The sequence below is a fragment of the Ctenopharyngodon idella genome, chromosome 9 (genome assembly GCF_019924925.1).
Source record: "Ctenopharyngodon idella isolate HZGC_01 chromosome 9, HZGC01, whole genome shotgun sequence".
In the NCBI taxonomy this organism is placed as follows: Eukaryota; Metazoa; Chordata; class Actinopteri; order Cypriniformes; family Xenocyprididae; genus Ctenopharyngodon; species Ctenopharyngodon idella.
The window spans coordinates 37,611,323-37,636,601 of NC_067228.1; the positions used below are offsets into that span (position 1 = coordinate 37,611,323).

General features: G+C 40.4%; 2 protein-coding genes across 2 annotated transcripts in view; both read left to right on the top strand.

The window, feature by feature from the left end:
• The window catches only part of LOC127519028 (interferon alpha/beta receptor 1a), a 53,049-nt gene extending 28,729 nt beyond the window's left edge, over window positions 1-24,320 (top strand). Inside the window, exon 8 of the transcript XR_007931707.1 lies at window positions 23,790-24,320. The gene's annotated coding sequence lies outside the window, so the exon portion shown is untranslated. The remainder of the gene's footprint in view (window positions 1-23,789) is intronic.
• LOC127519027 (interferon alpha/beta receptor 1a-like) lies at window positions 1,547-24,320 on the top strand. The gene is given in 8 exon segments (XM_051906406.1): window positions 1,547-1,879; window positions 6,320-6,455; window positions 7,687-7,732; window positions 7,734-7,878; window positions 7,959-8,119; window positions 16,130-16,277; window positions 18,360-18,517; window positions 23,054-24,320. Coding segments are annotated over 8 exon segments (1,158 nt in total). The 5' UTR covers window positions 1,547-1,833; the 3' UTR covers window positions 23,372-24,320.
• Window positions 24,321-25,279: the final 959 nt, after the last annotated feature.

Here is a 25,279-nt window from a genome sequence, read left to right on the forward strand (position 1 = left end):
TCTTCTTTAAAATGAAAACAGCAAAGACCCTATTTGTTTTGTTTGTTTGTTTGTTTTGTTTTTACATTATTGTTTTGTCGTGAATTCAGCTGGACTGTATGTATCCAATTTTTCTTTTAATTCTGTAATGTATGTTTGACCCTTACACAGAAAAATAAATAAATAAATAAAATAAATAAATACTAATAGCACACTTGAATAAACTTCTTTTTCGTAAGGTGTGTTTGTGTTTAAATAAATTTTTTCCCACACAATATTTGGTATTTTATTTTGATACATTTCAACTTTTGTATTTTTATTTTAAATACATTTTCAGTAAATGAATTGTGCCTTCTTTGTCGAAGCAGGTTTACTCGTGTCATGAAGGCAACTGTCCACAAGATGGCAGTGTTGCATTATCAGTGATGAGCGCCGGTGTATCGAACAGCCCTTTTAAAATGGGGGCAAATGTTGCTCCAGACATGAGACGCGTTAATTAGTAAATGTAGAGTCCTTCCTGATTTTATATGTGTTCGTTTGGGAATGAAGGCTAACACAGTTTAATGCATATCTCAACTTTATCTAACTATATGATTAAGAATAGAAAAAAACCTTCCTGATTCCTCTGTGCAAACCTTATGTCATTTTACAGGTGCTCTAGCTACATTTTTAGTTTCATCTTTTGAATTACTTCTATATAAAGCAGTTTCAAATGACCCAAACATACAGGACCTTTATAATTCTTAGACAAAATGGCAGATAGCAACAGTTTCCAAGGGTTAATAAAACGTTTAAGGTGTGACTTTTCAGGGTTTTTCCCAACTTCATGGAGTTTTTAGTCTTTCTTTTCATTATTGCTACGCTACTCCACACTCCTGAAGTGACTCTACAGTGTGTTGTGACCTGCTTCCTCCAGTAGGTGGCAGCACACGACAGTGAACGAAATCACCACAGGCAAATGTTTAAACCTATACAGGCCACAAACATGTCATAAAATAATTGTACAAGTGTTCTGAAGGCAGGGTATGATGAGCAACAAACTGAAATGTAAATTATAATCAAGTGTGCAGCAGTTTGAGCCGCTGTGTCCAGAAAAGCACACAAGAGCATCATTTATAATCAATTTTAAATAAACACAAGACGAAACACTTACATAAGAGCATTAAATAATGAGAGCTAAAGAGTTAAATAATGTAGGCCTAACTCAATGTGTTATTCTTTTCTTCTTGTGTTAGTATATAAACATATTAATTTACCAGAAAGAGAAATTTTGTAGATTAATATTTTTGTAGGTTTGTTATATTAGAAAAATTCAGAGGATCTTTTGATTTGATTGTTCTGCTGCATTTGTATTTCTCCAGTAAAACAAATGTAATCATTTATATCGTGTGTAATTTTGTTATGTATAATGATTTCTTATTATGTATTATTTTCTTAGTATTAACCGGGTGACCAAGATACGGCCGCCAGTAGAGCCATATGCGATAAATGTTAAAACGGCTTGCCATAGTAGTGTACATATGAGTAGAGTCACTGCCTCGGTCAGGATCGAGGGGTCGAGGATCTGTCCATAAACTTGAGCACTAGATGGCGGTGATTCCTCGAGAGGAAGTGATAGGGAGGTCAGAGAGCGAGTTTACTGCTTGTCCTGATAACAAGCCGCCTGAGTCAGGACACACCCTGATTGTGTTCCTTTGTTGTTTGAGAACACCTGCTGATGCTTCGTCACAGAGCCATCTGACATCACTTCCGCATTGTGTCCCTGTGAGCGTGTTCCGGACACTGAGCAGAACCGAAAGAAAGCCGACAGTGTCAAACACACAGTGAAGAGCGATGTGAGGATTCGCTCTCGACATGAACGCGCTGCGCTGCTTCTCCCTGCTGCTGTCAGTGTCAGTGGGTGAGTGGATCAATCCGTGTGTTCCTCATGATAACATCTGTGCTCCTCTGCTCTTCACACTGCTCTGTGAGATCTGGCTTTAAACGTGTAGGCCTGTGTGTTTCATTTGTTGTTGTTGTTGTAATGTTGTCACTGTGTAGGTCTTGTTTACACCTCTCTCTTTCTCTCTCTTTCTCTCTGTGTGTGTTTTAATAAGTGGAGGTGTGTCCCAATTCGCTTGAGCACTATTCTGAATCATTTTAAGTAGTATAAGTAGTGTGCACTCACTCAACGGTCACAGCTTTCCTGAAGTAATGAAGAGAGAGGAGCTGTCAGACTGCTGATGAATAACAACAGCCTAATGAATCTCCTGCACTAGCTGGTTGAGTACAGATCGTCCAGATAGCCTTAACTCATTGAGTAGGTGTATATTCTGTATATTCTGTAGTCTGAACCTACAGCTTGATGTTGTTGTCATGTGACCTACAGCATCCGGTTGCACCAGCCTAGTTTTGACCTAAATGAGCAAAAGTTACAACTTACGCGCTACTAAATATTGTTTGCGTTGCACCATTAAACTTAGTTGAAGCGCAACTCTACGTATAAACTGGATATTTACGGAAGCCTCCAATCAGGAGTAATGATTGGAATAAAATATCCAGCCGACTGAACTGCTTGTTTTACCCGACAGACTTCAGTTCTTTAGACACACAGGATCATGCTGACCTTCACACTCGCTTACATTTTAAGAGAACATTATATGGAGAGGTTTATTTGTTTGTGGCTCTTCAACACAAACCACATTGTACAATTAAATCTCAACATAATTAATATATTATACACTATTATGCGATCAAAATAAATAATATATCACACTACAGTTAAGCGCGATCTGCTGTGACATCACAATCAAGTTGAATTGTGGGATATAGAGCTGCTTGAAGTGTACGTCGGAGTAGACTCACTCCTTCAGGCAAAATCAAGGGGATGAGAGTCTTTCCTCACACACTTCATGCAGTGAAACGCACTTTTAAAATGGCAGCAAGGAATACACCGAGGGGAAGTGCTCAGGGACGCCTGTCTAAAAGTGAAGTGGAACGCAGCCCTGATCCCTAAAAAGTCCCAAAATGCACCCTGGAAACCAGGGAGCACCGATGCTCACTATGTTCCTTTAACTATGTTCTGAAGCATGAAACTTAAATCATGTGAGCTAACTCACATAACGACACGCGATAGATGTTTTTAAAAATACAAACCATTATTTTATAATATTACAACATAAACATACATCACTAAACGGGTAATGAGCATAATTTAACATTTATAATTTATTTATGGCTGAAATGTTGCATGTATATTTAACAAGCTAAGTATGTATCATAATGTACTTTAAATTAAAAGTAATGTCGGAAAGATATCAGCTCTGCTGTTGTTCATGAATGCCAGTAGTGATGTTGATGTTGTACAATGAGCACGTGGAATGTGTAGTGAACCAGCGTCCTTTACTGGTCCATGAACACACACACTGCTTCATGAGCTCGAGAGCTGATTGAGACGCAGCCTGAGAAACAAGAACGCGTAGAATGTTTCTAGATGTACATCTGTTTCATCTGAGGAGGCAAGGGAGGCAGAGCCTGTCCAGAAAACTGGATGAGAAATTAATCCGTTGTATGAATATGCCATTAAAAAGTGTATAAATGACATGAGAGGAGGCAGTGCTTCCATTGCGCTGATTGGCTGTTCATGATAAACCCCGCCTCGTGCTTTTAAGCGCGTTCTGCATCTGCAAATCGCTCTGAATGATAAATAATGGTGTTAATGGGAAGAATTAAAACTCGCCCTCTTGATATCACCGCTGTCAAATTAACTCCCCACCATTGATGGAGTTTTCACTGTTATATGGTAGGGGGCGCTATTACACCTTCTGAAAGAGTGCAGAATCTCCTGATCAAAACACAGATGAAGAAGAAGCAGAAACCAGCGATAGAAGCTTATGCCCATTGTAGTCAATTTTCTCAGCCTTTTGTTCAGAATGTTGCTTTTTTTATGAAACTTACCCACATTCAAGTGTTGATTAAAAAAGATTTTTCTTTTAATACAGTATATTGTATGTTTAGATATTGATACAACAAAATATTCAAGGGCCCATGAAAGTTTTGTGAAAATGATCAGAAATGCTGGCGCTGACTGGAAACTTTCTCAAAAGACCCCTGTGGTGAAAATCAAGTGTTGTTTATATGTCAGTGTGGTGTTTTTACCATGACAAACCATGTGCAAATTCATTCATTCGGAGCTTCAGCATATCATTAACTATGACCGCTCTGAAGCCAGTCTCAAGAGAAGCCAGGTTATCCCGGTGTATTTTCTGTTGATATGAAAAATCGGGTAGATTTAGCAATGTAGGCGTAGCGGGTGTATGATGTATGTTATGATGTTATGAGGAACTATATGCCTTTCTCCACTGACGGTCTGAGTTGTTCAAAGCGTTTCTGCTGATTGTTGGAAGGCAGCCGTCTGACTCTAACATGAAGAACGGAAACATGGTTTGTGTAACATCAGCAACACATTATTAGCTGTGTGAAAATGTGGTCAAGCAAAAGGCTAATCATAGTAATTGCGTCATGTGTCCGACGTTGTAAAGAGCGACACCATTGTGCAGCGTTTACCTCAGTAAGTTGACCGAGTGGATCTCTGAGCTGGTGTCAGTGAGTGGAGGCGGGGCTAATTAGCATATTTATAGATCCACATATACCAAATTAAGCAAGAGTGTAGAGTTACTTTCGAGCTATTTTAAGGCATGAAGAATTTTTTTTTCACAGGAAAAAACGCATCAAAGATGAGTTTAAAGGATAAAATGATTGACTGCAGGGGGATTTAACACTGGCAGGGAAAGAGTTAAAGGTAGATCTCCATGTCTGACACCTGCAGCGTTTCTGAGTGACTGAGGAGCTGAAAATAAGTGGACTATTAACAGAACAGCTGAATATCTGTTAAATACACATACACAAATATGACATTTGTACTGCATTCTTACAGTTATTATTTTAAAACACATGTAAAAAAAGATTCAAACACCAATTTGATGAGAAATATACTTTGTTTTAATAAACAGAACATTAAATACATTGTTCATGTGAAAATACAGACTTGTATTGGTCAAAGTTTTCTTGATAGTGTAAGTAATGTTCATGTATTTAACCTGAAAAATGTGTCAACATTAAGTGTAACTAACTTGAATGTACAATAAAAACATTTCAGGACATGCTAGAAATGGAGATCTAGATACAGGTTTCTGTTCAAGGGCCTTTAGGATCATCCTGAGCCGAGATACTGAGGTTTGTTTAACCAAACTGTGAAACAAGATGGCTGCTGTGGTTAAACCAGGTGAAAGTAAACACTGCTGGTTTTGCAATGCTAATACAAAGAAATGATCATGCAAACACCATTGTAGCGCTTATTGCAGGTTAAATTCACTATAATAAAAAAGAATGAAGTCACAAAGACTTCAAATTATGCCTGAGATGCCAACTGAAAGTGGGTCATTATAGAAAAAGGAATCTGCACATTCTAGTTACCTCTGTCCTTTCAGCTTGTTCTCTTTCCTTTGTGAATTGTTTTGTTTCTTAACCTCCTGCTCGCCTGTAACTGTTCAATTGAAGTCTTGTTCAGAGGTTATTGCTGGCCAAAGCTTGCAGTATTTCAAATGGTAATTTCATCTAGGCCCCTATAAATGGCCATAAGAATCTACGATACTGGATTTATAAACCTGACCCCGTTCAAAGGTTCACGAATAGCTTTTCTTAACACTGTTTGTTGTTAACTGGATGATCGGTGACTTTTGTGATAGTTGTTCATCAGTCTCTTGTTTGTTCTGAGCAGTTAAACACTGTTCTTCAGGAAAATCTTGCGTGTTCTGCATATTTGAGCTCTTAACGGCAGTGGCTGTATGACGTCACACAGGAGGATTGAGACACACACACACACACACACACACACACGACTATTACAGAAGCCTCAAACATTCACTGATGCTCAAGAAGGAAACACGATAACAGATAGGGGGTGAAAACTTCTGCAAAGGATGATGTGTGAATTATTATTATTTTTATTATTTTTATTATTATTATTATTATTATTATTATTATTGTGTTGAAAGGTCATATTTTTCAGAAGCTACATAAGATATTTACATGTTTCCCAGAAGACAAAATAAATAGTATTTACCCCAGTCATTTTGTTTAAATAATTTCGGCCGCCTATAGCATTGGAGAACTCTTTTGCAAGCTCTCCTATACAGTAACTGTATTAAGGATCCAGATATTCAGGTTTATATGGAAGATCCTGAGAAAGGACACAAAATACCCCTAAGCTCTCCAGACTTCATTCCACTGTAAAAGTACATGTGAAAACCTGTATGCTACCCTAATTAAACGTATGTGTGTGTGTGTGTGTGTGTCACAGCTCTTGGAGATTTGAGCCGTCCTCAGAATCTCTCTCTTCAGACTCTCAACACACAGTATGTTCTGCATTGGGACTGGGCTGATGATCAGCAGACGGCCATGAAGGGGACGCTTACCTTCACTGCACAGTATCTCTCGTAAGAACCACTCTATGTTTTGCATGTGCTTTTACCCATAAAATCATGTAATATAGCATTATTTTTGTAGTATATAATTTTTGCATTACAATAGTAAGAATTGGGTGAGAAATGTGCTGAATTCTGCTTAGACTTCATTGAAGCTCGTAGGCTTCGTTTTTCATTTTCATTTCAAAGTTCTGTTCGATTCATTTGCATTGCCATTTTTATAATAAATATTGTTCCACAGCAGCTTTGTAAAGAATAGTGGCCTACAAACACACAAACCATGAAGCTGCTCCTCTTCAGACTGACACATATGGGAACAGATGTCATCCAGCCACATACTATTAATGATACTGAATTCGAATGAAATATACTGTATATTGTATGTAAATTATATAAAAGAATAGGGGCTTGACAGACAGAGAAGCAAGTAAACCTTGGGATAGACATGTTAAAGGATTAGTTCATTTTAAAATGAAAATTACCCCATTATTTACTCACCCTCAAGTCATCTTATGTGAATAAGACTTTCTTCTTTCAGACGAATACAATCAGAGTTATATTAATATGCTCCTAAGCTTTATAATGGCAGTGCATGGAAAACTCCTCTATGAAGCTCAAGAAAGTGCATCCATCCATCATAAACATGTGCTCCACATGGATCCAGGGGGTTAATAAAGGCCTTCTGAAGCAAGGCGATGCATTTGTGTAAGCACGCATTTGTTGCATTTGTTGTAAAGTAAAATAACTAGCTTCTGCCAGACCACCTTCCGTATTAAACTTACGAAACTGAAACTGATGTTGTTTTGAACTGCAAGAGGCATTACACTTTCTTTGTAAGTTGAATACAGAAGGCGGTCCGTATTAACCCCCGGAGCTGTGTGGGGTACGTTTATGATGGATAGATGCACTTTCTTGAGCTTCATACAGGTGGTTTCCATGTACTGCCATTGTAAAGCTTAGGAGCATCAGGGTGATTATTAATATAACTCTGATTGTGTTTGTCTGAAAGAAGAAAGTCATATACACCTAGGATGGCTTGAGAGTAAATCATGGGATAATTTTCATTTGAAAGTGAACTAATCCTTTAATGCTTTAATAAAATCCAAATGGGAGACATTCAGTAGTTTCCCTTAGGCAACATGTAGAAATCATCTCTCCAGGGTCAGATGACTGAATTGATTCCTCTGCTGTTGTACTTCACATGACAAATCAAGTGCACTCATGGCATCCTTTCCTCCAACAGGGCATTTCAATCCCGTAAGGCGGCTCATAAGCAGAAATGGAGGACAGGTGTGTGCTGATGTTTCAGAGCGTCGCTGTGATTTCACTGATGCTGGACTGAATTACTGGGGCATATATTACCTGCGTGTGCGGGCCAACACAGCACAGTGGTTCTCCAGCTGGACCAACATCAGCTTCTGCCCTGATAAAGATGGTGATGAACTGGTCTGTCTTTTCCTGGCATTGGCTCTTGATTCTGCGGTGTGACCACAGCTCTTTCCTTCTTCTCTGTAGCTGATTTAGGTCCTCCGTCCAGTGTGAAGCTGACCTCTGTTAAAGGAGATCTAGAGATCGTCATCGCTGACCCTCTGAGCAGCACCAACGAGTCCATGAAAACGCTGGCTCCCGACATGCATTACCTCATCCAGTACTGGAAGCAGCTTGAAGGCTATAAGGTATCTGTGCGTGAATGACATGCTCAGATTTCCATCAGCAGTTCTCAACTCTGGCCCTCGAGGGCCACTTTCCTGTAGAGTTTAGGTCTAACCCTAATCAAATCCATCTGCCTGTGACATTCTAGTAGTCTGAAGACCTTGATTAGCTGGTTCAGGTGTGTTTGATTCGGGTTGGAGCTAAACTCTGCCGGACAGTGGCCCTCTAGGGCCAGAGTTGAGAACCCCTGGCCTAGATAGTGTCTGAATGTGGCATCTAGTGTGGACTAGTAGAATCTCTAATGTCAGCATCATTTCTGAGACTGAAGGAATCCAGAAGTGCGTTTAATATCATGATGACCACATCCTTTAGAAAGATTTTGGTTTCTAATCTCTGACCAGATTCTTCCCTCTTAAAGTACTTTAAAACTATTTCCACAAACACTGGGGTTTAAAAGTCTGAATATGTGGCCACACTTGGGATGTTCTTTTTTCAAGCCTCTAATACCCCTTTTCCACCAGCATGATCCAGGTGCTAGTTCAGAGCTAGTGCCATTGCTGGTTCGGAATTGGTTCAACTCACAAGCCTTCTAAGAACTGGTTTGCCTTTCCACGGGCTAGAGAGCCAGCACAGAGCCAGGTCTTACATCACTGTATACATCTTACCTTTCCCAGCAACGCTAGCGCAGCAGTGCCAAACACAAACACATAAATAATCTTAATGCAAGCGGAAAACAAGATTATTCAGAGTGTCTATTAGTAAGTGCAAATTTATAGTAGCTCCGCCCACCAATGTCAGACCAGGTTAAAATTGATGCACGTTCTTGTGGCTGCAGAGGTGTAGTAGCAGTAGTGTGTTGGGTGTGGAGAATTAACTTGTGATGCAATTGACTGGGTTCGAATCTGCCTTCTGCCGAGCTCGCTATTCTCCCTTTTCCCATCACATATCACATCAGAAAGGCATTTATTTTCAATAAAAATGAAGATAATTATCTAAAAGTGGAAGTAAATTGCCTAATGAGTGTTTAATAATGATAAAATCATTTACACTCTTATTATTGCATCCTGTTAAATTATTATTTTTTTCTTCTTCTTTTTTTGCCCTGTGGGATACCATGAAAATGAATATTAGTTCAATAACTTACCATTCTGCCAGTTTTCACCTTTGATATTATAACAGTGATAAGAATTAAACTTGCATTGTCACGTGCTGTTGCCATGGTGAATCGTAATATCGGAGCTCCATTGATGATGGCTTTTCATAGTCATGGTGCACGCGCTTAACTCCGAGTCAACCTACTCAGAGTCGATTGAACTAACTGAATTCAGCTGTTCTGAAACAGAAAACTCAGAGTTTCCCATTTCAGGGTAAGTCAACTCAGAGTTCAAGTTTTAACTCAGAGTTGGTTGAACCTCCTTATTGAAGCGGGCCCCTGGATTTGGAGGATGAGCAACAACTTGTTCTAGCAACTCCCTGCCCAGTGCTAGTTCATTGGGAGCGGTGTTAATAGCACGAAATTCAGCCAACCACCTGTCCCAGTCATGATGGTTTTCACCTACAAAGGATGCAATCATGGTCTTGATGGTTCTGTTGACTCGCTCTGAGAGATTTGTTTGAGGGTGGTAGCTGGTGTTGAGCTTCCTTGTTATTCCCCATTTCTTACACAGATCCTCCATCAGCTGGCTTAGAAACTGGGGTCCGCGGTCTGTTCTGAATAGGAATTTTGGAACTCCCCAACTTGTAAACACCTCCTCTTGCAAAATCTTACAGATGCGTTGAGTCTTGCTATCTCTGATGGGAAAGAGCTCTACCGATTTAGTGAAATAATTGACTACTACCAGAAGATACACATTTCCCTTTTTACCTTTGGGAGGGGCCCATAAGGTCCACCCCTAATATGTACCCAGGCTCCTCTACTTTCGTGGACTGGAGGAACTGGGTTACTGGGTTTGTATTTCTGGCAGACTGTGCATTTCTTCACATACTTACATATGTCTTTGCGCACCTCAGGCCACCATGCTACTTCTAGGATTTTCAGAAGGGTCTTCAGTAGTCCCAGTGGACTGTTGTGGAAGTAACTGATAATGGTTGTGGTTAGACTCTTGGGCACTACAAGCTGGTACTTTGTGCATGTAGCACAGGGTGACACTCTGTACAACACCCCTTGCTGGACTTCCCATCTAATACGGTTGACATCATCCATGATTTCGAGCCTCCCTTTTAACTCACTCACCTCAACATCCTTACTCTGGGCTTTTAATATTTCTGACATGGTTGATGGAATATCCAAATTCCAATGGGAAGATTTCTCGTCAACATACATCACTAAGGAGATGTCGCAATGTTGAGCTTTTGACAAGGCATCAGGCTACATTCATCCTTCCCTTCTGGTACTGTACCTGGAATTGAAACCACTGGAGCCTTAAGGTCCATCTCGCCAGCCGAGAGGTAGTCCTGGAGGAATTAAAGGCCCAGGTCAAAGCAGCATGGTCCATACACACCACAAAGGGTACTCCTTCCAGGTAGTGGTGCCACTTTTCGACAGCTCTCTTTTTGTGAGGTTGAACAATTCACCTCTGCTCCCCTCAGTCCCCTCAAGGCATATGCAATCACCTTTTCTTCTCTACCGATATTCTGAGTTAGAAACGCTCCCAGGCCAATAGAGCTAGCATCTATCTGGACCTGGAAGGTTTGTGACAGATCAGGTTGAACTAATGTAGGGGCATGTTGAAGAGCATGTTTGAGACTTAAAGCTTAACTGGGTTTCTTTGTTCCATGTCCACTCCACCCTTTTCCTCTTAAGGTGGTTCAATGGGGCAGCCAGTTCAGCGAAGTGGGGGATAAATTTGTGGTACTACCCAACCAACCCCAGGGATCTCTGAAGTTCCAACAGGTTTTGCGGGGTTGGGTACTCACTGATGGCAGTGATCTTGTCTGAGTCGACTTTTAGTCCCTCCTTGGACACAACATGTCCCAAAAACTTCAGCTCTGCTTTCATGAAGTGGCATTTCTTGAGATTTAAGGTAATAATTAGCTTCCTTCAGTTTCTGAAAGACAGCTTCGAGATCTTTCAAGTGTTGTTTTTGGCTTGGGGAGTAGACAATTATGTCATCTATGTAGACAAAGCACACATTTCCTCTTAGCTTACCCAACACTCTCTCCATCAACCTCTGGAACAGGGCCCCGGCATTTTTCAGTCCCGAAGGGCATGGTCAAGAAATTAAACAATCCAAAGAGGGTTATAAAGGCTGTTTTTTCCCTTCTGTTTTCTTACATTTTTAAACCTGCCAGTATCTAGATTTTAAGTCAAGGGTACTGAAATAACAGGCACCTTTTAATGACTCCAGTATTTCCACGCAGAACCTTAGACTGCCGTCTGTCTTTGGGAATAATATAACCTGAAATCCCCAAGGGGCAATACCTTCTTGCATCATCCTATCAATCTCCCTTTCCATTACCTCTTTCTTTAAGGGAGAAACTCTGTAGGCTTTTGACCGCACGGGTATGTCATCCGTTGTTACGATCTGATGGGTGGCTTGATTGGTTCTTCTTAGAGTTCCAAAACAGACAGTTGTCCATTTATTTAAGAGGGGTTGGATTTCTTGTGGATGTCTTGCTATGAGGTTTTTTATGCTAGTTGTTGACGCCAGTGCCTCCAACTCTCCACCCTTCTCCATTGGCACAGCCATGAACAAAGGGGTCCCCCCCTAACTGGTCCCCCTCTTCTGAATACATGGCTGCTTCCACTATGGTTGCTGGAGAAAAGGATAGACTCTAACTTGGTCTCTGACCTTCAGCTCATAGCTCATCACAGTGACGTTCAAGTCAAGTCACCTTTATTTATATAGCGCTTTTTACAATGCAGATTGTGTCAAAGGAGCTTTACAGTGATAACTGGTATATAATTTTGGCTGCACAGCAGCTCTTAAGGAAAATGGTGTCATTGTCCATCTTAAGTAAATTCAGTATTGTTTCATTCGGTTGTAAGAATCAATAGTTATTAATTTAGTTAATTTATATCAGCACTGGAGTGAACAGTGATGTCATCATCCAGCTCAGTTCTGTTCGCATACAATGGTGTCAATGCAGGCAGATCAAAACACTGTTGAATGTCAAATGTCAAGTGTCCCCAACTAAGCAAGCCAAAGGCAACAGCGGCAAGGAACCCAAACTCCAACAGGTGACATCAGGTGGCAAACAGGTGTTAAAATGGAGAAGAAAACCTTGGGAGAAACCAGGCTCAATCGGGGGGCCAGTTCTCCTCTGGCCAACAGCGAACAGTGCTTTATTATGATTCAGGTAGCTATCATAAGTCTGATTGGGATCGCAACAGTCAAAGTATTTATTCCAGTTCCATCCAGTTGAGGATCGTATTCATCACGCCGGTATGGACGGTTTGTTGAGGAACTGTTCCACTGGCTGTCGTGTCGATGAGGCCTTCACGGTGGATGATCTAGTTGACTCAATCTCTGCTGACACTTCAGGGCTGCGTTGTGGTCGTGTCAAGGCGCAGGTCCTCGATCTCACCTGGATATGGCCCGGATCCGGCTGACTATGGTAAACCTCGGGATAAACAGAGAGACTAATATTAGCGTAGATGCCATTCTTCTTCTGATGTAATGAGTACGTTAAGGTAGGTTTTGAAGCTGGTATGCTGGTTTGAGCTGGTCCTATGCTGGTCCATGCTGGTCCTATGCTGGTCCTTATAAAGTCTAATAACAAGCACAAACTGTGGTAAATAGAAATTGGCGTGCAAGCAAAAAGGTTTTCTGTCCTATGATGTTTTTTCTACTTTACCACAGTAAAGAATGCGAATAGCCTATAATAGGCCTAAATGCGAATGAAAGAAAGAAACGTTTATAATCCCCTTCGTGAGTGAAGATTTGGGAAAAGAAACAGAGATTCCATGTTCAGTGGAATAACTAATGGAAAATTGTTAAATTCTCTGCTAATCGGGTGACGGATCACGATTCGCAAAACAGAATACAAGGCTTAAATTTATGGACTCACATAGGCCTACCTCTCTCATTCGGCATGAACCAAAATGTTTCCATGGCTGCGATGTCACATTTAATTGCTAACCTATTATTTCTTTTGTAAACAAAGCTTTGTGCTTCACTTGTGTCATATTCAAGTAAAGACTGCCACATTCCTATCAGTGGGTACCGAATATACCCGGATTCTCGGTACTACCGGTACTACAGAGATGGGGGTATCGTCACATTTTCAAAATTTCAGTACCGACTTGGTACCGAAGTACCGGTACTTTTGACAACACTAGTCTGTATGGTGCCCTGGTGGCCTGTATACAGTAGCCAGCACAAATGTCAACTTACATAACGTTACATAAAGCACCATCACTTCGAAGGAATTATATTTGAAAGACTTTTGAGTAATACTGTAGATATTACTATAAATTACAGCAACACCTCCCCCTTTGCCTTTCTGATGAGGATTGTGTCGATAATCGTAACCTTGAGGGCTAGAATCATTTAAAGTAATGTAATCGTCTGGTTTTAGCCAGGTTTCTGTCAAACACAGCACATCTAGATTATTGTCTGTGATAATATCATTTACAATAAGTGCTTTTGAAGAAAGTTTTATCTCTGTTTTTTATTTGTTGAACATCAATTAAATTTTTACCCTTAAATGGGTTTGGAAGTTTTTTGTATTTACTAATTTGGGGTACAGACACAGTCTCTATGTTATAATATCTAGGTGAAAGAGTTTCTATGTGTTGGGATTTATCTGACTTCTGTGACACGAGACAGCTAGCAGACGGTCGGTTTAACCGGTCTGCCATATTACTAGAGAGAAGAGCAGCACCATCCCAGGAGGGATGAATACCATCTCTTTTCAACAGGTCAGGTCTATGAAACCTATATTATTCTGCGGACACCACTTAGACAGCCAGCCATTGAGTGATGATAATCTGCTAACTATCTCATCACTCCGACGAACAGGAAGGGGACCAGAGCAAATTACTGTTTCTGACATTTTACTTGCGAGTTCACACACCTCTTTAATGTTAATTTTAGTGATCTCCGACTGGCGAAGTCGAACATCATTAGTGCGGACGTGAATAATAATCTTAGAGTATTTACGATTAGCATTAGCCAGCACTTTTAAATTTGCTTTGATGTCAGGTGCTCTGGCTCCTGGCAAACATGTGACTATGGTGGCTGGTGTCTCTATTTTCACGTTCCGTGTAATAGAATCGCCAATAACTAGGGCACTTTCAACAGGATTCTTAGTGGGTGCGTCACTGAGTGGGGAGAACCTGTTTGATGTTCTTATTGGAACGGAACAGTGTTCACTAAGCTAGTCGCATCCAAAACAGTATCTAAAGCCCTTGCATTCTTGCTATCCTCAATTAAAGTTTGGATGCGTGTCTCTAATTCTGAGATTTTCTCTGTCAGCCTGACTATTTGGTAGATATATGGTAATGATAATATAAACAACAATAAATGATAGTAAGAGATTCAAAACAAAGCTATACAGAGTTACAGACGCAAACCACTCTGAGCAGCGAGGCAGACGCAAGGCAGACAGGAGCAGACAGGAGCAATTGATCAGGCCAAGAAAGGTCGCGACAGAGATGTGACGTCTATGATCTCACTCCAGTCTATGCAGTAAGAAAGCCAGCTGTACCCCAGTTTCTCAGGAAGTCCAGTCCAAGAATCAGAGGATAGGAGTCAGGATAGAATCATGCTAGGTGTAGGTTAGAGTTTGGGGTTTGGGGTGTGGCTACTGTAGCAGGCAGAGAGTTTGGGGTGTAGCTACTGTAACAGGTGGAGAGATTGGGGTGTGGCTACTGTAATGGGTGGAGAGTTTAGGGTGTGGCTACAGTAATGGATGGAGAGATTGGGGTGTGGCTACAGTAATGGGTGGAGAGTTTGGAGTGTGGCTACTGTAATGGGTGGAGAGTTTGGAGTGTGGCTACTGTAACAGGTGGAGAGTTTGGGGTGTGGCTGCTGTAACAGGTGGAGAGTTTGGGGTGTGGCTACAGTAATAGGTGGAGAGTTTGGAGTGTGGCTACTGTAATGGGTGGAGAGTTTGGAGTGTGGCTACTGTATAATTGGGTGGAGAGATTGGAGTGTAGCTACTGTAATGGGTGGAGAGTTTGGGGTGTGGCTACAGTAATGGATGGAGAGATTGGGGTGTGGCTACAGTAATGGGTGGAGAGTTTGGGGTGTGGCTACTGTAATTGGTGGAGAGTTTGGGGTGTGGCTACAGTAATGGATGGAGATATCGGGGTGTGGCTACAGTAATGGGTGGAGAGTTTGGGGTGTGGCTACAGTAATGGGTGGAGAGTTTGGGGCGTGGCTACAGTAATGGGTGGAGAGTTTTGGGCGTGGCTACTGTAGCAGACAGAATTTTGTGTGTGGCTACTGGAGCAGGCAAACATGTTTGTTTAACAGAAGCATATTTACTGGATGTCACTGGATTTTTGGACCATTACTCTACTATTACTACTACTACTACTACTAAATAATAATAATAAATCATTATTTTTAATTTTTAGTATTTTCAGTAAGTATAGAAAGTAAATGGAGTATTCAGACTCCCTCTAGTAATTCTAGGCTTACAGCTGGACACAAAGGGGAATTTTCACACAAGTCTGAGGTTGTTTGTGAGCTATAACAGGTTTAATTTCTTTTTTAACAGTGTACTTGAAGGCTGCTCTGTCATGATTGAGTAGTATTGAATAGTATGAACAGTAACAATGATCTTGACTCTGGTCATCAGAAGAGTTTCAGTGTTTCCTCATCTGACTAAAGAATAGCATTCGTGAGTCTTCATGTTTCTGCAGTCTGTCGGCAGGAACTCGGTCTGTTACTTAGAGTAGAGATGAGATCAAATGTTGGTACTTGTAGCAGAAAGGTTTACATTTATTAAATTTTTTTTTTTATTATTGAGCTTATTTTTGTGACTAGTACTTTTCAAATGCAACATGAATGTATTAAATGTACTGCTGAGTGAAGTATAGTGTTTGTGCTACAGCTAAAACATTCCCTCTCTTGTGACTGCAGAAGGCTGAAGTCTTAAAGACGAAGAATAATGTGGTGACGCTGTCTGAGCTGGACGGATCAACATGGTACTGCGTCAGAGTTCAGAGCTGCTGTGACTTCTACAACAAGACAAGCGTCTTCAGTGATACACACTGCACACGCACTGAAGGTCAGCAGCTCCATCACACACACACACACACACACACACACACACACACACACACACACACACACACACACACACACACACACTGAGTTCAGTCTATTTCCAGTGAAATCAGTAAGAAGAGTCATACAGTATCTCACAGAAGTGAGTACACCCCTCACATTTTTGTAAATATTTTATTATATCTTTTCATGTGACAACACTGAAGAAATGACACTTTGCTACAATGTAAAGTAGTGAGTGTACAGCTTGTATAACAGTGTAAATTTGCTGTTCCCTCAAAATAACTCAACACACAGCCATTAATGTCTAAACCGCTGGCCACAAAAGTGAGTACACCCCTAAGTGAAAATGTCCAAATTGGGCCCAGAGTGTCAATATTTTGCGTGGCCACCATTATTTTCCAGCACTGCCTTAACCCTCTTGGGCATGGAGTTCAGCCAGAGCTTCACAGGTTGCCACTGGAGTCCTCTTCCACTCCTCAATGACGACATCACAGAGCTGGTGGATGTTAGAGACCTTGCGCTCCTCCACCTTCCGTTTGAGGATGCCCCACAGATGCTCAATAGGGTTTAGGTACCCTCAGCTTCTTTAGCAAGGCAGTGGTCGTCTTGGAGTTGTGTTTGGGGTCGTTATCATGTTGGAATACTGCCCTGCGGCCCAGTCTCTGAAGGGAGGGATCATGCTCTGCTCATTCATGGTTCCCTCAATGAAGTGTAGCTCCCCAGTGCCGGCAGCACTCATGCAGCCTCAGACCATGACACTCCCACCACCATGCTTGACTGTAGGCAAGACACACTTGACTCCTCACCTGGTTGCCGCCACACACGCTTGACACCATCTGAACCAAATACGTTTATCTTGGTCTCATCAGACCACAGGACATGGTTCCAGTAATCCATGTCCTTAGTCTGCTTGTCTTCAGCAAACTGTTTGCGAGCTTTCTTGTGCATCATCTTCAGAAGAGGCTTCCTTCTGGGACGACAGCCATGCAGACCATGGCTGATGCAGTGTTTGGCATATGGTCTGAGCACTGACAGGCTGACCCCCCACCCCTTCAACCTCTGCAGCAATGCTGGCAGCACTCATACGTCTATTTCCCAAACACAACCTCTGGATATGACGCTGAGCACGTGCACTCAACTTCTTTGGTCGACCATGGCGAAGCCTGTTCCGAGTGGAGCCTGTCCTGTTAAACCGCTGTATGGTCTTGGCCACCGTGCTGCAGCTCAGTTTCAGGGTCTTGGCAATCTTCTTATAGCCGACGCCATCTTTATGTAGAGCAACAATTCTTTTTTCAGATCCTCAGAGAGTTCTTTGCCATGAGGTGCCATGTTGAACTTCCAGTGACCAGTATGAGAGAGTGAGAGCGATAACACCAAATTTAACACACCTGCTCCCCATTCACACCTGAGACCTTGTAACACTAACGAGTCACATGACACCGGGGAGAGAAAATGGCTAATTGGGCCCAATTTGGACATTTTCACTTAGGGGTGTACTAACTTTTGTGGCCAGCGGTTTAGACATTAATGGCTGTGTGTTGAGTTGTTTTGAGGGGAAATTTACACTGTTATACAAGCTGTACACTCACTACTTTACATTGTAGCAAAGTGTCATTTCTTCAGTGTTGTCACATGAAAATATATAATAAAATATTTACAAAAATGTGAGGGGTGTACTCACTTCTGTGAGATACTGTATATGGTTGTTAATAACTTTATATGTCTGATAAGATTTCATGTGTCATTTATGAGTGATGTTTCACTGTGTGTATTATTATCCTCATGCTTTAATAACAGGTTAATAAACAACCCACACTCAAGTGTTGGGTGTTTCTGAAACATAGCCATAGAAATAAAAACTAGTAAAGGCTACCATTCTGGGAAACATGATTCATTTAATGAATGTAATTCTCTTAAGCCAAGTAATTTATATGGTTATTCAGCAACGTTTATGACATTTATAACCTATCATTTATGGATCATGTCACATAAGGCAGAATCTATGCTTCAGATGTCATGGCTAGTCCAGCCAGATAAATGAATGTGTGACATACAGATTGAATGCTGTGTGTGATTTCAGGACCGACTCCGTACTGGCAGATATTTCTGTACTTCCTGTTGTCGCTGGTACTGTGTTTCCTGCTGGTGCTGCTGGTGTGGTTTTGCTTTTACAAGGTGTTGAAGTCCTTAAAGAGCATCTTCTACCCAAACGTTCAACTCCCGGCTCACATTCAGGAGGTACAAAACATTTATACTTTCTTACATGCTTTAAAACAGTATGATATCATAAGGTTTCGGTGACATTTGATTAAAGATGTGTCAGTTTGTAGTTATGAAGAGATGAACTGTTTGTCAGAATACATTTATTGGGTTTCTCTAGAAATTAAGACAAAAGAAAGTGTTTACAGAGGAGCCTTTCTGTTGAAAACATAAATTAAGTGCATTTTTACTACAGTTACCTGTTCTAACTTGTTAATATGACAAAAGAGACTGTGGAGTGATAAGAGAGATATAAGAGCCATCTATATGGGATATCTATAGGGGCCATCTATATGGGATATATATAGGGGCCATCTATATGGGATATCTATAGGGACCCATCTTCATGGGATATATATATAGGGGCCATCTATATGGGATATCTATAGGGGCTGTCTACATGGGATATATATGGGGGCCATCATGGGATATATATATATAGGGACCATCTATATGGGATATCTATAGGGCCTGTCTTTATGGGCCATTTATAGGTGACATGTCTCTGCAATCCCTGCACAATAATAGAGAAAAATCTGAGATTGATTCCAACCGAGTGCCTAAAATGAACTAAATATAACAGCAAAAACTGGAAGTAATCATTTTAAAAAATCCATCATTGCTTTTCCGGTGTCAACACCACTCATGCGCTTCATTTGATGATGAGGTATTTAAGAGGCCCTTGATCTATGCCATTCTGTTATCAGACATTATAGAATATGGGGATAAGTAGATTTGATGAAACGCTATAAATATACAGTATAAAGATTTTACGCTATAAAGATAATACAAATCATGTAGTTAGCTGATATCGTATTAATTTTAGGCAGCAACAAAGAGCTCATTAAAGCAATTATTACAAGTTGTGATCATAATTATTACAATCTATAGATAATTTGGCAGTGGTGTATGTTGATTCAGAGTTGGTGCTGTTGGCAGTGGTCGGCGGTGTCTCTTCACAGGTGTTGGGTAATCCGTTTAGTGGGAATTATTCAATGTGACTGAGCAGTCAGAATCATGTGAATCATAAATATGCTTATTGACATGCAGATATTTTCAGCAGATTTAGCAGGTGCTCAGTCTACAGGATCCATCTGATCTGTCTCATAGAGGACAACATCTCATACCTCAGCTTTTACAATGAACAATAGTTACAATAGCTTACATTATAATTTTAGTCATATGGATAAAATCTTTCTCACTGACCCTAAGATTAGAATAGTTAGATTTAAAAGAGAAGTGAAGATAAAAAGGATGTGGGCATAGATCACTGCAACAATGCAGTATAATAGCAGTGTAATATCCACCAATAAACACAATTTACTTATACAATACACACATAAACAGAGAGCGTGCACAATATGTGCACAGTATACATGACAATACAAAACAAGCAAAATATACACCCTGATCCAGTCAACATTAGAACAGATTGTGGTGTTTCATACTCATATCTCTGGCTGCCAACAGCGTAGTTATAGAAAGTCCTGAGAATACGAAGGCCTCTGCCGACTGAAGAGCCACTGTTGTGCTTTCTTCACCAGCGAATGAGTTGTGCAACATTACAGCCTGGAAATTGAAATTCGTTTTTTCATGTTACAGCCTTCTAAATGAAAACAGGATGACAAAACATCTGAACTTCTGAATTAGCATTAATGATTTCAGACCCCTAAGAGAAACCATTAGAAACTTGCTCAGCTCTCACACCTGGTTAAAGGCCCGTTCACACCAAGAATGATAACTATAACGATAACTATATTAGCATCCACACAGACGGACGATCACATTGTTTATTATAAGCACCGCAGTTTTGTCTTCTGCTGCTTTAAATGCTCAAGCTCTTCAATGCAGGATGGATTCTGGTTGACGAGAGCAGTCTATCACCGCTCACGCTGCAGTTGTGCATGTCAGGTTTCCGGTCTAGCAGGTGTTCACATAAATTGTATAATGGTAACCATAAAAATATGAAACCGTTTTCAACATTGATAATAATCATAAATGTTTCTTGATCATCAAATCATCATATTAGAATGATTTCTGAAGGATCATGTGACACTGAAGACTGGAGTAATGATGCTGAAAATTCAGCTTTGATCACAGGAATAAATTACACTTTACTATATATTCACATAGAAAACAGCTGGTTTACATTGGAATAATATTTCACAATTTTTACTGTATTTTTGATTAAATAAATGCAGCCTTGATGAACAAAAGAGACTTAATTCAAAAACATTAAAACATCTTATTGACATCAAACTTTTGAATGCTAGTGTATATTACAAATATACAGTATAAATATAATTAAAATGCATTTAAAAAAAAAAATCACAAAACAATTATATATAAAAATTATATATGTAAATAATATACACCAGTAAATCTCTTAATTGGACTGAACTGTTCCGTGAGGAAGAATGGGCAGATGTTCCCAGTACATGAAGCTGGTGAAGGACATTCAAACATCCAAGAAACATCAATTTCAGGTTGTTCAATTATTTCTTGAATGTTTATGTACATTCACAAACAAAGAAATATCATCCCATATGATTCTCATCTAATAGAATTACTGTTACCTTATAATGAATCAAAATACATATAGTAATAATAATAACTTTGCACTCTCTACATGCTGTCCAGTTTTGGTCTTACACACAAATACAGGGTATATGGTGATTTACTGTAGTATTTGTCAAAGACAGAGGAGTGTGGAGAAGGAAGGGGAGTTCCCACAATCTCTCATCCTGTAACCTTGACATTCCTTCATCTATGCAAGCGGAGCTTCTCCGGCGGGGTTTGGTGATGATCTCAGTGATCTGGACAGCAGAAAATAAAATCTACACTCCTGGGCAAAGAAAATGGTTAAACAACACTGAGCTATTAATTGTCTTAACCACAAATTAGCCAGATTTAAGCAAATGTACTACTAAAATAGCCATTGCTGTCTCAGAAAAACATCAAAGACAGAATGAAATTTTTGGCAGAATATGGGAAGTTGCGTGTGGAGTGACAATCACAGTGAAACAGAGCGGTGTCTTCAAAAATCTGCTGAGAAAGATAATAATAAAATCATCTCTAGCACAGTGAAGGTGGAGGAAGAGTGTGGTTCAGCTGCTGGGGCTGTGAGCTTCTTAAACTCATTCATGCTGTGGAGTTCAGGAGAATATTACAGAATGACTTGAAAAGTTGTCATCTAAAGAGGAATGATCGGAGGTTATTTTGCTCCTGCTCAAACTGCAAAGACATCCAGGAGTCTTGAGAACAGGTCCATCAGGCTCAGGTTTGGCCTGTCAGAGTCCAGATATGATCCCTATAGTGTATATTTGGTCTCACAAACGAACTAGGAGACATTTTTCAATGCTATTCCATGCTAAGTTTCTTTATCTACTCTATTTGTGCAATTCTTGTTAATTTCCTGACCAGTGATTTGTGATTAAAATGGTTAACACCATTAAAATAACTAAAGCTAACAAGCTTTCCTTGAAAAAACAAAAGAGCACTAAATATTGTGCCACACTGTTATAAAGGATGTAGCGCTGATCACTTCTGCATTTTCTTTGACATGTCAGCATTTCCTATCACCAGATTTTCCACAGTCAAAAAGCGGTACATAAACGAGAATAACATTCTCTTCGTGAGTGCTATTTCCACGACACCACTGTTCTCTTCGACAACTTTAACTCTAAAATCAGTACAATGATTGATAAAATTGCACCTGTTAAGATCAGGATAACTAATAGCAAGTCCTCGTGGAGAAACACAACAGCAGTGCAGGGCATGAAAAGAAAATGCAGGAAAGCTGAACGCATGTGGCGGAAAACAAAGCTAGAAATCCATTACAACATCTACAAAGAGTGTCTAAACACTTACAGTATGGGACTTGGCACTGCTAGACACACCTTATTTTGAGGTGTAGGTTGTCTGGAATCTGACCTGCTCGAGATAGTAAATGCCTCACTTCTGTCTGGCATTTTGCCAAGTTCCTTAAAAACTGGATTTTTCAGGCCTCTTCTAAAGAAGAACAGTCTGGATAAGTCAGTTTTGAACAATTATAGACTATCACGATCCTCCCATTCATAGGCAAGGTAATAGACAAGGTTGTTTTCAGTCAGTTGACAGTCAGTACACTCAAAAGATTATTTGGGCAACTTCCAGTCCGGTTTCTGAACACATCACAGCACAGAGACAGAACTGATCAAGATATTAAATGATATTCAGCTAAATCCTGATACTGGCAACACTTCAGTGCTGCATTTGATACTGTTGAGCACAATATACTCTAAACAGACTGGAATATTATGTAGGAGTGTCTGAGGTGGTGCTAAGATGTTCAGGTCCTATTTAGAAGGCTGAGGATACTCTTCCTGAGCAAAGGCAGTTATGAATCAAGAGGGACTGAGTGAATGATGACCACATGATCACTGTTGGGTGAACTATCCTATTAATTCCAGCTGTGAGCGGAGCCTTGTTCTTGAACAAAACAAATAAGATTGACTTCTCTCTCTGTGTCTCCAGCTGTGGGTGTCTGACTCGGAGAAGCCGCACCTGCTCCCTCCTGAATCTCCCAGTTCTGTCTGTGAATGTGAACACCTGGACGTGATCACTCTCTGCGCTTACATGGACGCAGTCATGGACGCCCAGAGCCTAAACTCTGAGGATCAGGACACGAGCGCACCCAGCCGACACGGCAGCGGAGACTCCGGCTTTAACTCCACAGAGGAGGACTTCAGTCGACACGGCGTGATCACTGACGTACAGACCGACGACGTGTGCAGGACGAACAGAAAGCACGCTGAAGAGCTGCATGATGGGACGCTGGAGCTCTGCGCTTAAGACCAGAAACAAACGACAGAGGCAAACAGATGACTCCGTTTTGTTTGTCTCTGTTCAAACATTTGTCATCTTATTGTAATGTTGTGACAGCAGCACCGTGTAAATGCAAAACCTTTGGAAGTTTTATGGCATTTCAGCCATATTTTCATTTCTGTATTTAAACATGAAGATTCTTTATGATTCTTATAGAATCTTAATTCATGTTTTGTCCCTCGATGTCTTTCTTTGTTCGCTTCAAAAGCAGCTGCGTTTAAAAAGAGAGTAAACGTCAGTATGGCTGTTCTCACACTCATCTTCACCCAGTGTCACATTAAAATGGACTCTATCATATACAGTTGCCTTGTTCTTGTTCAGATTCTGTATGTCTGTATCACTCCATCAATGATGACAGAGATTTTATAAATGGTCTTATTTTCAGGTTGATGTTTTTCTGCATGTGAAGACGGTTGATTACAATAAAGGGACAGTTCACCTAATGGTTTATAATAGCGGTGAATGGGAGGGGGGCGCATTTTGAAGTAAAAAATAATGATTCCATACATTAAAGTAATCCATACGACGTACGCATCGATTTGCAGTGAAAGAGTGACCTCTGACCTGATGCATGATGCAATGACGAATGCAGAATTGCAGAGGAGAGAGCAAAACAAAACACCGGTCACGAATTAGAAATCTGAAACAAGAATTTTAAAGAGAAATGTTGGAGGATTTTGATATAAGAGAAGAGGAGCTTGAGTTTTGTTTTCGTCAGAATCTAGTTATTTGAATTTGTAGTTTTAAATATTGACATTTTTCTAACAAAAATGCATCGCTTCACTTCAGAAGGCCTTTATTAACCCCCTGGAGTTGTACAGATTACTTTTATTACTATTTTTTTGGGGCTTCAAAATGCGGCCCCCCATTCACTACCATTATAAACCTTGGAGGACTAAGGATATTTTTAAGTATATCTCTGACTGTGTTCTGATTTTTGTAACTGTGCATACTTGTACTTGCACATGCACATTTAATTGTTTTTGCAGTAATTAACTTCTCCACAAGGTGGCAACCATGCCCTGGGATTCACGAGGTAGTCAAATAAAAACTGCACAAACAGAACACCTGCACGAGTCGAAGTATGCTTCACAAGACTGTGTTCGACTGTGCGCGTACACTAGCATACGAGTAAAACAACGAAGTATACCCAGGGCTTTAAAGTGCCGAACTATCCTGCAGTAGTTTCGATTTGAGCCGTTTGTGTGCTGTAGGCTTTTGGTTTGCTAATTATAAAGACATACAGCTGTATTCACTCAAGCTTTGATCAGCCACATGTTTATCTCTTCTCATCACTGACAGGATTTTCCAGCTTTCTGTGTTTTCACTGTTATACAGTAGGGGGCGCTATTACACATCTTCTGAAAGAGCTCAGAATCTCCTGATCAAAACAGACGAAGAAGCAGAATCAAGCAATAGAAGCATTGCTTATGCATGTTGTAGTCTTTGAATAGAATGCGATTTTCTCCGATTTTTTTGCTCAAAATGTAGTTTTTTTTGTGAAACTTACCTACATTCAAATGTTGATAAAAATGCATGAATCTAGAATAATACTTTTTCATGTGTGTTTAAAAGCAGAGGGTCTGGGAGGGTGAACCACCTCTAGGGTAAGGCTAGGTGCGATTCCTCCATAAAAACACAAACAGAACGTCATGAAATAGTTCCCTGTCGCCTGTCAGCACCTTACACATCCCAACATAAACGCTTTGGTTATTAAAGTGGTTATGTTCACAAACCACTATGATTTGAACAGGCAGGCATACTGTATGTGTGATTTGGCATGACAGCCAGTTCGAATAATAAATAGCCATTGCCTTACCCTAATGCAGCAAAAAATACATCTTCAAATTCTTAATGAACTATATATCGCCTAGA